At 34.4% G+C, this 13,690-nt stretch overlaps 1 protein-coding gene across 9 annotated transcripts in view; it reads right to left on the minus strand.

Annotated features, from left to right (window-relative positions):
• Nucleotides 1-13,690, minus strand: part of LCORL (ligand dependent nuclear receptor corepressor like) — a 174,995-nt gene that overhangs the window by 17,706 nt on the left and 143,599 nt on the right. For 5 of the 9 annotated variants that reach the window (XM_054029988.1, XM_054029986.1, XM_054029990.1 and 2 more), the window contains one exon: nt 5,668-10,553. The exons of 2 other annotated variants lie outside the window; for them this stretch is intronic. In XM_054029988.1, coding sequence (XP_053885963.1) covers nt 5,668-10,553 — 4,886 coding nt within the window. Of the gene's footprint in view, nt 1-1,110; nt 4,004-5,667; nt 10,554-13,690 lie in introns of those variants that run through there. 2 more of the 9 variants (XM_054029987.1, XM_054029994.1) reach the window with 2 other exon arrangements.

Consider the following 13,690-nt stretch of genomic DNA (forward strand, 5'->3'; position numbering starts at 1 on the left):
AGGGGCTGTTATCTAAATAAATGAAATATGGGTTGACAACCATAGATCAAAGTTCTATTCCCATTCCTGCTGCAGCTTCCTATTAACTTTTAGGAAGTCACTTTAACACTTTGCTCCTTAGCTACACCATCTAGAAAATAAACCCAACATCTAGGGCATGAATTAGTTTTGATAGTGAATGAAGATGAGTAAATTTTATCAGCTCTTTCCTTTCAATTTTGCTATGTAGCCCTGGTCAATTTCTCTGTCATCCTTAAGTTCTTCTTGATCAGCTTACCTGACAGAATCATGTCAAGTTTTCTAACAAAAGCAATTTATTTATACAGTAGAACCTCAGCGTTACGAACACCAGAGTTAAAAACTGACCAGTCAACCACACAGCTCATTTGGAACTGCAAGTACACAATCAAGCAGCAGCAGCAGAGACCCCCTTCTCCCCCCAAAAAACAAATACAGTACTGTACTGTGTTAAATATAAAATACTAAAGAATTAAAGGGAAAGCAGCATTTTTTCCCTGCATAGTAAAGGTTCAAAGCTGTATTAAGTCAATGTTCAGTTATAAACTTTCAAAGGAATAACCATGTTTTGTTCAGTTACCACCAGCCTCCATTCCCGAGGTGTTCATAACTCTGAGGTTCTACTGTACATTTATTTTTACTAGCCCTGCCCTTGAAAAACACCTCTTAGAAATTCAGGAAGGTAAAAAGATCTAACCTGGCAGATCTATTTGATGATTACTTATCAATCATTTTCAAATTAGTCATGTATCTGGATCAAGAGCCAACAAAACTCTGGCTGAGTTTGAAAGATGTAGAATGAGACAAATTACAAGAATATCAAAGCTTTGGAAACAAAGTGAAAAGTTTACACAGGCATGAGAGGAGTTATTTTTTGCATAGTTTATATAACTAATGACACAATTCAGCAAGCTCCTGTGCACATGCTTCAAAGTACTGTTCTGAATAGGGATGCTTTCCTGAATTAGGGCCTAGAAATGTGGAAGTCTCTGTGTCTTGCCTCTATAGCTATGTTTAGAAAACAGAATGTAGTACTTTACAGTAATAGAAATTGAGCCGCACTACAACAAGAAAAATACTTCTCTGTCTTCATTATGGTTTATGTCAGCAAAAATTCTTCTTTCAACAGTTTCCTTGCATTTCACTGTTACAGTCAAACTTCAGTATACATAATTTTAAACCATGGCTGGTTAAAAAAATACAGTACTTACTTGCATTTCATTTCTTATAAAATAATATTTTACACAGATCTACACTCATAGTTTAACGATTCTCCAATTAATAGATTTGGGAGCATTCTCAAAAGCCCAATTGAGCAAATCACTTAAGCCCACGAATAGTCCTGTTGACTTCAATTGAATTACTCAAATATTTATAGTTTAAACACATGCTTAAATGCTTTGGTGAATTGGGGCTCAGGTGATTTTAAATAAATTTCTTCTCTAGAGCACCATCTAAAAAGCATTATCAGTTCATTAAAGGAGCATGAAAAACCTAACAGTAATTCTTTCAAAATTTTAGCTAAAGGAGAAGATGAGTGTGAATCTGTCTGTAGTACCATATTTGGAAATCAAATGTTAGTATACCAGTTAAAGAAAAGGTATTAAGACAATCCTAAAAGAAAAATAGAAATAAAAATAAGATTTAAAATGATCAATGAATGTTGTGAGTGTAAATTATATACAAAGAATGAAAAAACAAGACACCAAGATATAAAGAGATCCTAGCAGACAAAATAAGTGGAAGTATTCAGAGTTTAGCCTCTTTATTTAAAAGAACGATTGTAGTACAGATAAGCCAAATTTAACATGGTGCCTCGCCAGTGACACTCAGCCCCTGGGTCTCTGCAGTGAGAGGATAAGCAACAGCCTAACTGTTGCTAATGATGCAATAATTGTCCAAGAAAAAACCTGCAATTTAACGCACAGGCATGCACACGCGCACACACAACACACAGGATTTATTACATATATATTTGTAATGCTAGCAAAATTTTGCCCTTGACATTTTCACTTTAAGAAACACGCATTTAATTGAAAGTAGTTATTAATTTTAATAACTTATATACAATTTTATTTTAACTTGTTACATTCTTTTATGTCTCTCTATGATTCTGTTCAATGATAAAATAGCTCCTGGACTGATAACAGTTGGGTGCCAATGGCTTAGGTAATTATAGTTTATGAAATGAGCTACACAAGTTTGCTCTGAATATCTACAGGTGGAAATATCCTGAGGCCATCTACTTCATTAGTATTCCTCTGATGAGCTTCCAGAGGGAATTCTTACAAGAGAAAGATGTAATTACCATTTCAGCAGATTATTTTGCACTTAATGTGACCTTATATACACTAGACGCATATGCCTCACTTGTTTCACACCTAGAGCATAGAATAAGCCTCTCCATGTGTTAAAAAGCTGAACGCACTCTCTAAGATTTTATTTTATTTATTTGTCATTAGCTCTTTGGAGCAGGGATTATATCTTCCAATGTGCTTGTAAAATGCCTAGCACAATGGAGTCCAGATGTTAACTGGACTATAGTATCAAAGTAGAAATAGACAGATTTCAATATAGCTTTTAAAATCCAAGAATCTTTCTGGAATGAGAAGGGACGTTTGAGAAAAATCTTGGCTGTTATCCTGATATGTTAATGCAGACATTGTTTTAAATTGCAAGGGATTGTACAAAGCAAGAGATGGAAACCAATTAGACTCTTGGAACAATACAGTCCAATTTTCAAACGTGGGGGCCTTAAGCAGGATGTCCAAATCAGTATTTAGAACTGTAAATTCCCATTTTGTCAAAGTGCTGAGCTGAGTGTACCCCATTAAGATATAGACATTTGAAAACAGGGCTTTCAAATCTGAAAATAAATAAATAAAACTACTGGTATTTTTACACATTGCTAGTAAAACCTTTTCAAATACGTATGATGGGAGTTGTTCTAAAATCTCCAAGCCCCTGTTGACTCTCTTAGTTGCCAAAATGTGAGGCAGAAATGAAAAAGTTCACAATGGGATGAAGAAAAATGCCCTTGTTGCAAATAATTAGAATTGATCTTTAAAAAAAAAAAAAAAGTTTAACAGAGATTCACAGTACATTGGAACCAAGCCCTCAACATATCCAAATGTGTCATTGAAGCAGACACTTCACAAGCTAATCAAAGTGCCAGAAGCATCATGAAGTTCAAAGTATCTCCCATTTGCCATTTTTTGAACAAAATGTGATATGAGAGTATGATCAGTCCTCTTCTGCAGCCAGATTGAGAATTGATCATAGGGACACTTTCTTTTGAAAAAAAGTGTCTTGACCTGTAAGAATGCAATAGCATCCACCTGTGTATGGTTATACAACTCTCAGATTGCAACAAAAATTGAAACCACAATTCTTCAATACCAACATCTTGCCCTTCCTCATAGAGGACATCAGATAGTTCCTTCAGGAACACACAAGGTACTTTCCCCTCTCTTCCTCAGTCTGATAGAGAGGTTAATAAAAATTAAAAGAAAAACTTGAAAATGTTGACAAAAATATCCACTTATCTATATAAAAGTATTTATTATACAGAAAACCTTAGCAAGCGATGTAGGTCTTGATACCACTGTAACACCCACATGCAATCCAAAGAATATACACATACATAATGATGCTTCCATATACATGAAGCTTTCAGATGCAGGAAATGTGCCAGTAAACAGTTATGCATGCAAAATTAGAACCTGACCTTGCAGCTGCATTCACTGGGGGGTGGGGGGGAAGAGAGGAGGGACATGTGGGGGGAAGAGGAGGAGAAGGGAGAGAGGACAGGTTCTGTACCAGTTCAAAAATCCACCAGAATGGATGCAGTTGTAGAATCAGAGTCTTAAACACCAGGTTGAGGCTGACTAAAATTTGCCTCTTTGAGATCAGTGCTTCTTTTGAAGCTGTAAGTGAGCTTTTTTTTGACATTTTTCTATGGATGCCAACAGCCATGGGACAGACACTATGAATAACAGAAAAAAAAAAAAAGAACGTAACAAAAGTCTAAAATGAAATAATGTAACAATATTAAAATAGTGATCAGATTTTCTAAAGATGTCAAACTAAAAAGGAGGAAAGTTATCAGTAGAAATTAGTCTTAAACAGAACTAACATGAGAGTATGTTGCAGATTTTTTTGTAGATTGTTGCAATTAGAAAAAAGTAAACTCAGAAATAAATATAATTTGAATACAAACTTTCTGTATTACAGCAAGAGAGGGTTTAGATATTTTTTCTTTTGAGTGCACTCCAAAATTAATGCACTTGAAGCACACACAGAGAAAAAAAGATAGATAGTATAAATTTAGGTAGAAAATTTACCTTTGCAGAACTAGGAGTACATGAAATGAGCATGACATAAGAAAAACTTTACACAGTTCATATTTTCCTTCTTTATCTTATTTATAATGCAAGAAAGCACAGTTGCTTTCTGTGCTGCATTTTCTAAACAATGTACAACTTCATTCAATGTGTCAGTTTACATCTAAAATTAGATTTTGCCTTTACCCAGGGACAGTTTTCTTAGATATAAAAGACAAGGGAAGAAATATTAGATTTTGCTTCATTGTTTAGAATAATTTAAATTAGTTCTCTTTTCTGGGCTACCTAATAATCTGGACAGATAATCTAATATAATTGTAGGTTAGTAAATGTATCATTTTATTGTAATTATGGACCCTATTGTGGAACCCTTACTATTCTGTTGAGCACTTATTCACCTGAGTAGTCCTATTGAAATCAATAGGACTACTCATGTTAGTAAGGGTTCACAGACATGAATAAGAGTTTGACAATTGACCCCACATTTTTAACTATATTATGGCCATGATGATGTGAAACCTGCACAATTTTGCCGTATAAAATTCTTACCGTTCTTTCTTACGTACAGATTGCATTTCACAATAGCAATAGAACATTCTAGGGCAAATGCATTTCAGTGTGATTAATCTATGTCTCACTACAAAATCTATCAACATCAACAGAAATCTTTTCATTGATTTCAACTGGCACCAAATCAGGAGCTACCACAGACATTCTAGTAAATAATTTCCCAGAAATACACAATACTACCGGTCATATCTTACTGTTTAATTATGAGTCCTATTATAGATTTGTATTTAAATCAATGTCAAATGAGAAAAAATGAATTTTTTGTTTAACTGAGCTGTAACTATGTATCTCTGTGTAAATGTGTTTTGTAGTTAACGCCTCCCTGACATACCAAGGACTATGCCGTATGGGTGAAATCAATGACAAAACTCCAATTGACTGACTTTAATGGTGTCAGAATTTCACCCAACGTCTTTCTCAGACTATGCTACTAAAAGTAGCTCATTGCTATTTTGACTTGTCATTAAGTGCATCATCAGCCTGGATAGTGTAATATACCTATTGTAAAAGCAGATGGTAAACTTTAATAAAATGATAAAGTATTTTAAAAATTTTAACTGCACTTTCAACACTATACTTTTGGTATTATAAATTGTTGCATTTTATTACTTTTTGAAGACTGAATATTTTTGACCCACACCGTATACATTTTAATGTTTCCAGCTATTCTACTTCTCTTTCAGTTATACTTTAATTTAAAATTAGTATTTTAAAATTAAGGGGGGCGGGGACTTACCTAGTTGGTATTTTGAGTAATAATTCGCCATTTGTCCAGTATTGCATGATTGGCTCTTATGCCTTTTTCTTACATTCATATCAGTGGTCTCCCATTGTGGTCTTTTTCTTATGTTTATTTTGTTAAGAACTTCAGAACTAGCAGCAGGGCTCTCATTGTTTATGCATATGCTTGATTTGTTGCTGTCTAATTGGTCATCCAGCATTGCAGTCACTTTGGAAGGATTAGTTCCCTTACATGTCTCCACATCCTTTTCTTTTCCCTTTAATGCATCTTGCCTAGCAGAATAGGACTTTAAAGTACAATGCCTTTTTTCTTCAGTGTAGGTCTCATTGCTTCTACTTTCAACAGCTTCTGGAGCATAAATGATAGTATTTAACTTGAACGATTTATGCTGTTCTATATGATTCAGTTTTCTCAGAAATATTCTACAATCTTTAAAGGTTTTGGCTCTCCGTGTACTTTGACTCATTTTAAGTTGGTTCTGTGATTTTCCAACATTTTTTTGATTATAACTTGTTCCATTTATCTCTGAATGTGATTTAAAAATATTTGTTAAACCAGGATGTGTGCTGAAGTCAGACAATTCTATTGTCTGTGGAAGAAATGCGTCTTTGACTTCAGTTCCAGTTGACAAGATTCTATTGCGAGATTCTAAGATTTCAGTGGGCTGGGTTTTTACTGTACTTTTTCCTTGGTGCATGGGTACTACATCACTGATTTTCCCACTTGCATTTTTAAAAAACTGGCTTTGGCAGAAAAATCTTAAGTTTCGCCTTTTAGATTTCCAGTCACCTGTTCCATGGTTATACATTTTTTTCACTTGTCTCCACTTGTCATGTTGTAACTTCTTAAATTCAGTTCTTCTTAATCTGGCTAGTGTGAAATTACTTTTCATATTTAAAACTGGAGCCTGGACCATTTTATGCAATATTTGTAATTTCCCAGCTGGTTCTGAAGGAGAGGATAGTGCAAACTTTTTAAAGTGCTTTCTGAAAGGACTAGTATTAAGATCAGATTGTTTACTTCCCATCTTAATCTCTCTAGTACTAATTACTTCCAAAGGATTGCGAGCATTTGCCTTTCTCACTAGAGAGAGGGACTGCGTTTCTGTTGTTTGCATAAACCAAGTACTAAGTTCGTTTATATTACACTTCTTCTGAAAAAGCATTTTTATAGGTGATGCTTCAAGTTCTACAAGGCAGGTGTCTAAAGGTCTTGACACTTTAATGCTACAATCTTGTTCAACATGATTGATTTTTTCATATAAACACTTTTCAAATTCATTTCCACCTACTTGCAACCAGGTATTAGTTATCTGTTCAAATCTATTATTTAGTTCTTCCAACAAGGAGTCATGTGAAGTGGAAGTAGCCCACCACCTGAGAGAAGGATTTGATGAAAAAATGGGATCCAGTGATATTTCATTAACAGACCTAAATTCATTTACCTCAGAACCCTTTTCTTCACTCCCTGAATTTTTAGTTTCTGAGGTATCCTTGGATGCTAGCCTCAGATTTGATTGCATATGTTTTTCCTTTCGAACCTTAGCTTTTTTCAAATGGAGCTTATACGATTTACGTAGCAAGGCACTTCTACAAGTAAATGTGCTAGAAGATGCTAATGAATGTAAGAAATGCAGTGATGGTCTTCTGTCTCTAACAGAATGCCTCAAAGGAATTTCATGTTTTCTTGATTCTGTAGTAGTAATCACAGATGCATCCTTGGTAGTGTCATTCTGAATGCTCTTTATTTCATTCATCTTATTGCACGGTTGATTATTCTTCTCCTGTGATATTTTTTTCCCTAACATATGCTGTTGCTGCAATGGAGGCAGGCAGCCGCTAATACTTACTATTCTTTCCTGAGGTGAAACTCTATTAATAGTCACTGATATGCCAGAGATTTTTACTTTTGCTGGTCTACCAGGCTTTCTAGTGATAGTTAAAGGCTTCTGATTTGGTCGTATGATATTGCTGTAAAGGTGTGGTAACAGTGGATTATTCTTGATAGGTCTAATATACTCATAACAAGACCCAGAGACTTCATTTTCAGTAGCAGAATTCTGTAAGACTTTTACTATTTCTGCAAAACCACTTTCAGTTTCTGTATTTTGCCTCAGTTCACTAGAATCATTTGTAAAATTGGAATCACGTTGTGTAGGCATAGCATTAATTATATTTATATTCCCTTCAGAAACATGCCTTTTAGTTCTTCTTGACCTTCCAAAAACAACTGTCACAGTAATATTCTTGTTACTGATAACTTCTTTCATTACCGTTACATCAGATTTGGTGGTTTTCCCAATACTGGTTGGTTCACATCTATGGTCACTATTTTCAGCTGTGTCTATTTTAGGCTTTGGAGGTCGTCCAATAGGTCGCTTAACCTGTTTTACAACCTGAGGCCCTATTTTTTTAGGCCTACCAGGTTTTCTTTTTAAAACAGATTCATTGCCACTACTTGATTTTTCCACAGTTTCTTCACTTTGCTTAAAATAATTTAAGTCAGTTTCATCTGCTGCACAAGTATCTGCAATTGTCTCAGTATTAACAAAATTTGATTCCTCTGTAGTGTCACTTTCATTACAATTATATCCAGAGTCTCCAATGCAGATTTCATGAACAAGATCACTTGTTTTAGATTTTTTTCCTGATATTGTGTCTGGATACTTCTGAAATAAACAAAGATCGGTGTTTGCTGTAGAAGATGCACTGGCAGCAGTTAAAGTATATTTCACTCCTTCACTACTATTAACCTCTGAGACAAACATAAGTTTTATTGGGCTAGAGTAACCTAGGAGAGATGCACTCTCCCCAACTTCAGATCTTGTCTGTACATCCCCATTACTAGAAGTCAATCTGTCTGAATCAGAGGATGAAGATTTCAAAAGGTTGTTACCAAGTCCTTGATCTAGAACTTCTTTGTGTTCTCTTGTTGGCACACAATCTGGTTTGCATGCATGGCTGCATGACAAGTGAGACTGGGGGAGGAAACTCTGTCCTGCACCTCCTTTTTCACCCATGTTAAAATGTAGGCCTCTCCTAGCAGTTTGGTTCATATCACACTCATATGTACTGGATATTTTATAACTATCCAACAGTGGACTTTTAGTCTTTTTGGCTAAGTTTATTGTATCTTCCAAGCGTTCCACAACAACTTGTAGATTTGTGTTCCTTACAATCTTATTTACATCAATATATCTTTCAGCTTGAAGATTTTTAACTATATTATCTCTTTCCAAATTTTCAGGAGATTTTTTTGCTTTGGAGGATTTTCTACATAAAAAGTCATTTGTTACATATACAGAGTACCATCCAGGAGGCACAATGTTACGTTTGGTTCTGCCCAAGATTCCATTATATTTCCCCTTCAAAGGACTCTGATCAGTCTCTTTTTCAATTGCATAATCTCCTTGTGTTTTTGGAAAGTTAGTCTGATCTGCTAAGGTAACATTGTTTTCTGAAAATGCTACAAAGCTAGAGTTAGTTTCAAAATTATTCAGAGGTAGTCCCATTGATTCTGCTTGACACACTGGCAAAGAAATGGATTTAGTTTGACATCTCATACCTAGATTACTGTCAGAATTTTGTAAAGCTTTGTCTTCTAACATGTTATAACTGTCTCCTTTGTTTGCGGACATTTTACCATAATTTTTTGTAGACTTCTTTGCATTTCTCTCTAAAGTTGACTTTTTCCTTATAAAAGTTTCATCAAGACTTGCAAGTTCCCTCTTGATTTGCAAAGACTGTCGTCTAATCAGTGGTGAATCAGGAGAATTGTACATTGCGAATAAAGTTTCCTGACGTTTGCGAAATCTGGTTTGGATAATTTTATTTTCCACTTGTTTATCATGTTGGCTCAGTAACTCCATAAAAGTGTAATCACTTGCCTTAGCATCGTGCAAGAGAGATGTTATGAAGTCCCCCAATTTTACATTATCATTTTCTGGTGCCCTGTCACTGTCAGACAATTTTACAAGATTGGTTGTTATATCTGTAGTTTCTATTGATTTTAATTTTTCATTAATACGATCCATTAAATCTTGAAAAATGGCAGAACTTTCACCTTTTTCAAACTTTTCAGAATTTATAACACATTTGCTGCTTTCTTGATCTGTTGACAGCCAAATTTCATTTGAGTAACCAAACCCTTTTCCTTTGCATAGTTTACCTTCATCTTCATACTCTCTATTGCTTCCTTCTGCTGGCAAGAGAGATGGAGGTTGATTAATGGTTATTTCAAATTTGTTGTTGTCTAAAGCTGGAAAATCCATAGGTGATCCTTCCAATGTTTCAATTTCATTATTTTGTGCAGGTGACAATGGAGGAGGTGATGGGCTGCGAGATCTACTAGAACTTTTAATGCTGTTTGACAAATCATTGTCTTCAGTTGAAGAAAAAGATGGATAAGTTGCTGCTGTCACAGAGTACTTGCTGTTACAGTTTTGTAGTTGTCCTGTACAGCACCTATGACTATTACAACTGTTAGCAATCCTTTTATTCACCACTGTCTTAATACATCCAGTAGCTACAGTCTGACATGGCAAACAGTGCAAATCTTTAATACAAACACACAGAGATGGTAAATAAGTGTTTGGATTTTGATTTTGTAAACAGCACCTTTTTGTCAGCATATGTCCATCACAACTACAAAATGGAACATGGTTTTCATCTTCAGTGAGGGAGTTCTGAGTTTCTGAATGGATAATATGAGGTTGCAGGCAACTGCAAAGTGAAGGAACATTTTTGTCTTGGATTAAAAATTTCAAAATAGCCAAAATCTGCTGCCAGTGGTAAGAGCACAAAGATTCCAAAACCTTGTTTAGTGCTGATTTTCCTTTTTCCAATTTAGTTGCTTCCTCTGATTTTGCACCAACTGTTGAACTGAAAACAAAAACAAATCAAAACAAAAAATAAATTACAGTAAAATATGATGTAGGTTACAGTTTTAACTGTTAAATAGAAGACTGAAATCCTGAAAAGGCATGGAAAAAATTATTTCCATTTCCTTTACATAGTTCATTTATCATATTTGCAAATTTCTTATAGAACTATTTCACTTCAGCTGATGTGTATGTTATATATAGTAGAATATTTCTAGCATGCTAAGTAGGAAAATATCCAGTGAAAAAACATTTTACTTGACAAAGGAAAAACTGTTTGAAATCCAGCATTTCTCAAATACAATAATTATAATACTATTTATTTCATGGCACCTTTCATCCCAGTATTTCAAATTTCCTTGCACACATTAATGAATTAACCCTCACAACAAACATGTGAGGTAAGTATTATCCCTATTTTACAGATGGAAAAATTGAGGCATGGAAAGGGGTAAAATGATTTGTCCAAAGTCACAGTGGACGCTTGTGGCAGAGCCAGGGACAGAACCCCTCTCTTCGGACTCCAGATTTTGTGCTTTAACCACAAGACTATCCCTCCCTTACTGTGTGTGTTATGCAGCACAGCCCATAAGATGTTCAATATGAACTTAAAAAATTTGTTTAAAAGAACATTCAACCTTAGTAGGCCACAGAAATAACTTTAGAAGCCATCACTGCTGTTAATGTTCTTTTAAGATATAGATTCCCTTTCCAGTTTTTACCACATTAGCATAAATCTGCCACAGGCTTCCATTGCATCTCTCTCTCTCTCTCTCTCTCAACACACACACACACACATTGTACCTACAAGACAACAAAAAGGAACCCTTGAAATAAATAACTAACAAAGCAAAGAGATTGAATCCCTTTAAATATCAGATTAATTTAAGTGTCTATATCTAAATAAGACTTCAAAACAGCTGTTCTCAGATACTCAACCAAAACAAAATCGGTTATGAAATTCTCTCTTAACTACTTGATTTCTCAACACAAATTTATTAAAACTAAAATTACTACTTACCTAATCAATCATTTAAAATGAAAAGCTGAAAATGTTCCATTGTTGAAATTAATACAGACCTTTCTTCAACTAAACACAAAAACCACTGTTGAATAGCAACTACAATAAAATAGTTATCCTCTATAATAATTCAGAACTTTTACTGGTACCAAGCAAGAGCAGCAAATAATATTAAAATAATTCTGTTTTAGAAAAGTATATATTTTTAAACATATCACCAAACTCTGAACATGACACTAACCATTCACCCTATTTCTCTCACCAATCATTTTCAATATTTAAATCTCCATTTTGGCAAAATTTCATTTTGACTGGTTTTACATTTTACATTTTAATATACCGTGTATATAAATTATTAATTCATTATTCAACAAATGTAAACAAACTAGTATCAAGTCTGAATTATAAAAATCCATAAATTATTTCATCTTTCTTCCTAAGATTTGTACATGCATAGTTTTGTATGTATAAATTATTGGCCTAGGTAAGCTTTAATTTGTATGCTATAAAAGCAATCAACTATGCTTCATAATTCCTGGTGATTTTCTTCCTCTCCTGAAACATTTTTATAAAGTTTGAAAGTGTTCAAAGTGAACCATCTAGATGACTTAGAGAATTTTTCACTTGACCAGAGCTCAAAGAGCCGGGAAGTATCTCTTAACATTCTAACTGAATCCTGATGTTATTAGCTGAACTTGTAATTCAAATTAAATTAAATGACATAGAAAGGCAAAATTATTTGCATCTGTCATCTAAAATGAAACTCTACTGTATTGTGGAGCCTGTAATGATATTACCACCACGAGTGAGTTTAGGACCCAATCAGCTAAGCTTATTTTATGTGGAACTCCAATTATGGCAATTATAAAATGTAGAACAACTTATCAGATTTATTGAAATACCAAAAACAAACCAACCAACCAAAAAACAAAAAAAAATACAAAAGTCAAGATTGAAAGCGGAATAGAAAAATTAGATTAAAAATTGACTTCTGTAATCACACTGGATAAATAAATAAAGGTATTTTCTATGTTTTTTTAAATGTAAGAACACATTTTGAAACTTAAAAATAGAAATAAAAATTCTTGAACATAGTAATGACCTTTAACATGTTATTTAATAGTTTGTTCAGTAATATTATATGCTGTAGTTTAAATAAACTACTAGCAAATTACAACTTTGATAAGCACTTAATTCACCATGATGGGTGTGGTAAAAAATACCTACATAAATTGAAGCCTCCAGAGAGGAATCTGTCTTTGTATGCTCTCCACGCATATATATACTTTATAAATTATGGACTATTAGTGTTCTTTATAAGATTACTTTTTTAAACATTTGACTAATCTAAAGAAAATATATGCTCACTAGTGTAAGAAACTTCAGTGTTCCTAAAGGTCTCTCAAAGTTATAGGCCAGGTCTTCTAGGGGCCTCAAAGCTGCCTTGAGCTTGCCACTGAAGGTTTTCCCACTGTGTACAGTAATTTTCAGGTGTGCACTGTCACTACTATTGCTCCTACACCACCCCTTTCCTGGCCATCAGTAGAGTGGGTCTGACATCCCTATACTCCAGTGATCCTTAGCTGTCAGAACAGCCCTATAAAATCATATGCAGCTCATGCTGCTCTAACTTACGCCATGTACTACATGACCCCAGGTTCAGGGGAATGCAAAATGTTAAGTTACCTTTGTACCACCCTGCACTAAAGTATGCTGAGCACCGCTTGGCTGCTGCTCAGGACATAGGCCTAAAAATCTGTTTAAAACAAAGCATTTACTTTAAAGAGATGCATATAATCCCTCTGTAGAAATGTTCGTATTTGTAAACAAATTCATTCAACTTTCATGTTTTTAATAGCTTTCCAACTACTTTTGTTAAGTATTAAAGAGTTGTGCTTCAGCAAATGATTTCCTCTTTTTTTCTCTTTCATCCTGTTGTGTCGTCATTATACAGAATCTATAGTATCACAGTAATTCCCATGGCAAAAAGTGGCAGTGTCAAACACAGAGGTCCAGGTTACTAGCCCTGTAGAGCCATACATGAATCTTCCCCCTTCCTGTGCGCAACGGTAGCTACAATTGCTGTCTTCACAGAACTCTTCATCTTTCTATGAATT

The sequence above is a fragment of the Malaclemys terrapin genome, chromosome 5 (genome assembly GCF_027887155.1).
Source record: "Malaclemys terrapin pileata isolate rMalTer1 chromosome 5, rMalTer1.hap1, whole genome shotgun sequence".
Taxonomy (NCBI): Eukaryota; Metazoa; Chordata; order Testudines; family Emydidae; genus Malaclemys; species Malaclemys terrapin.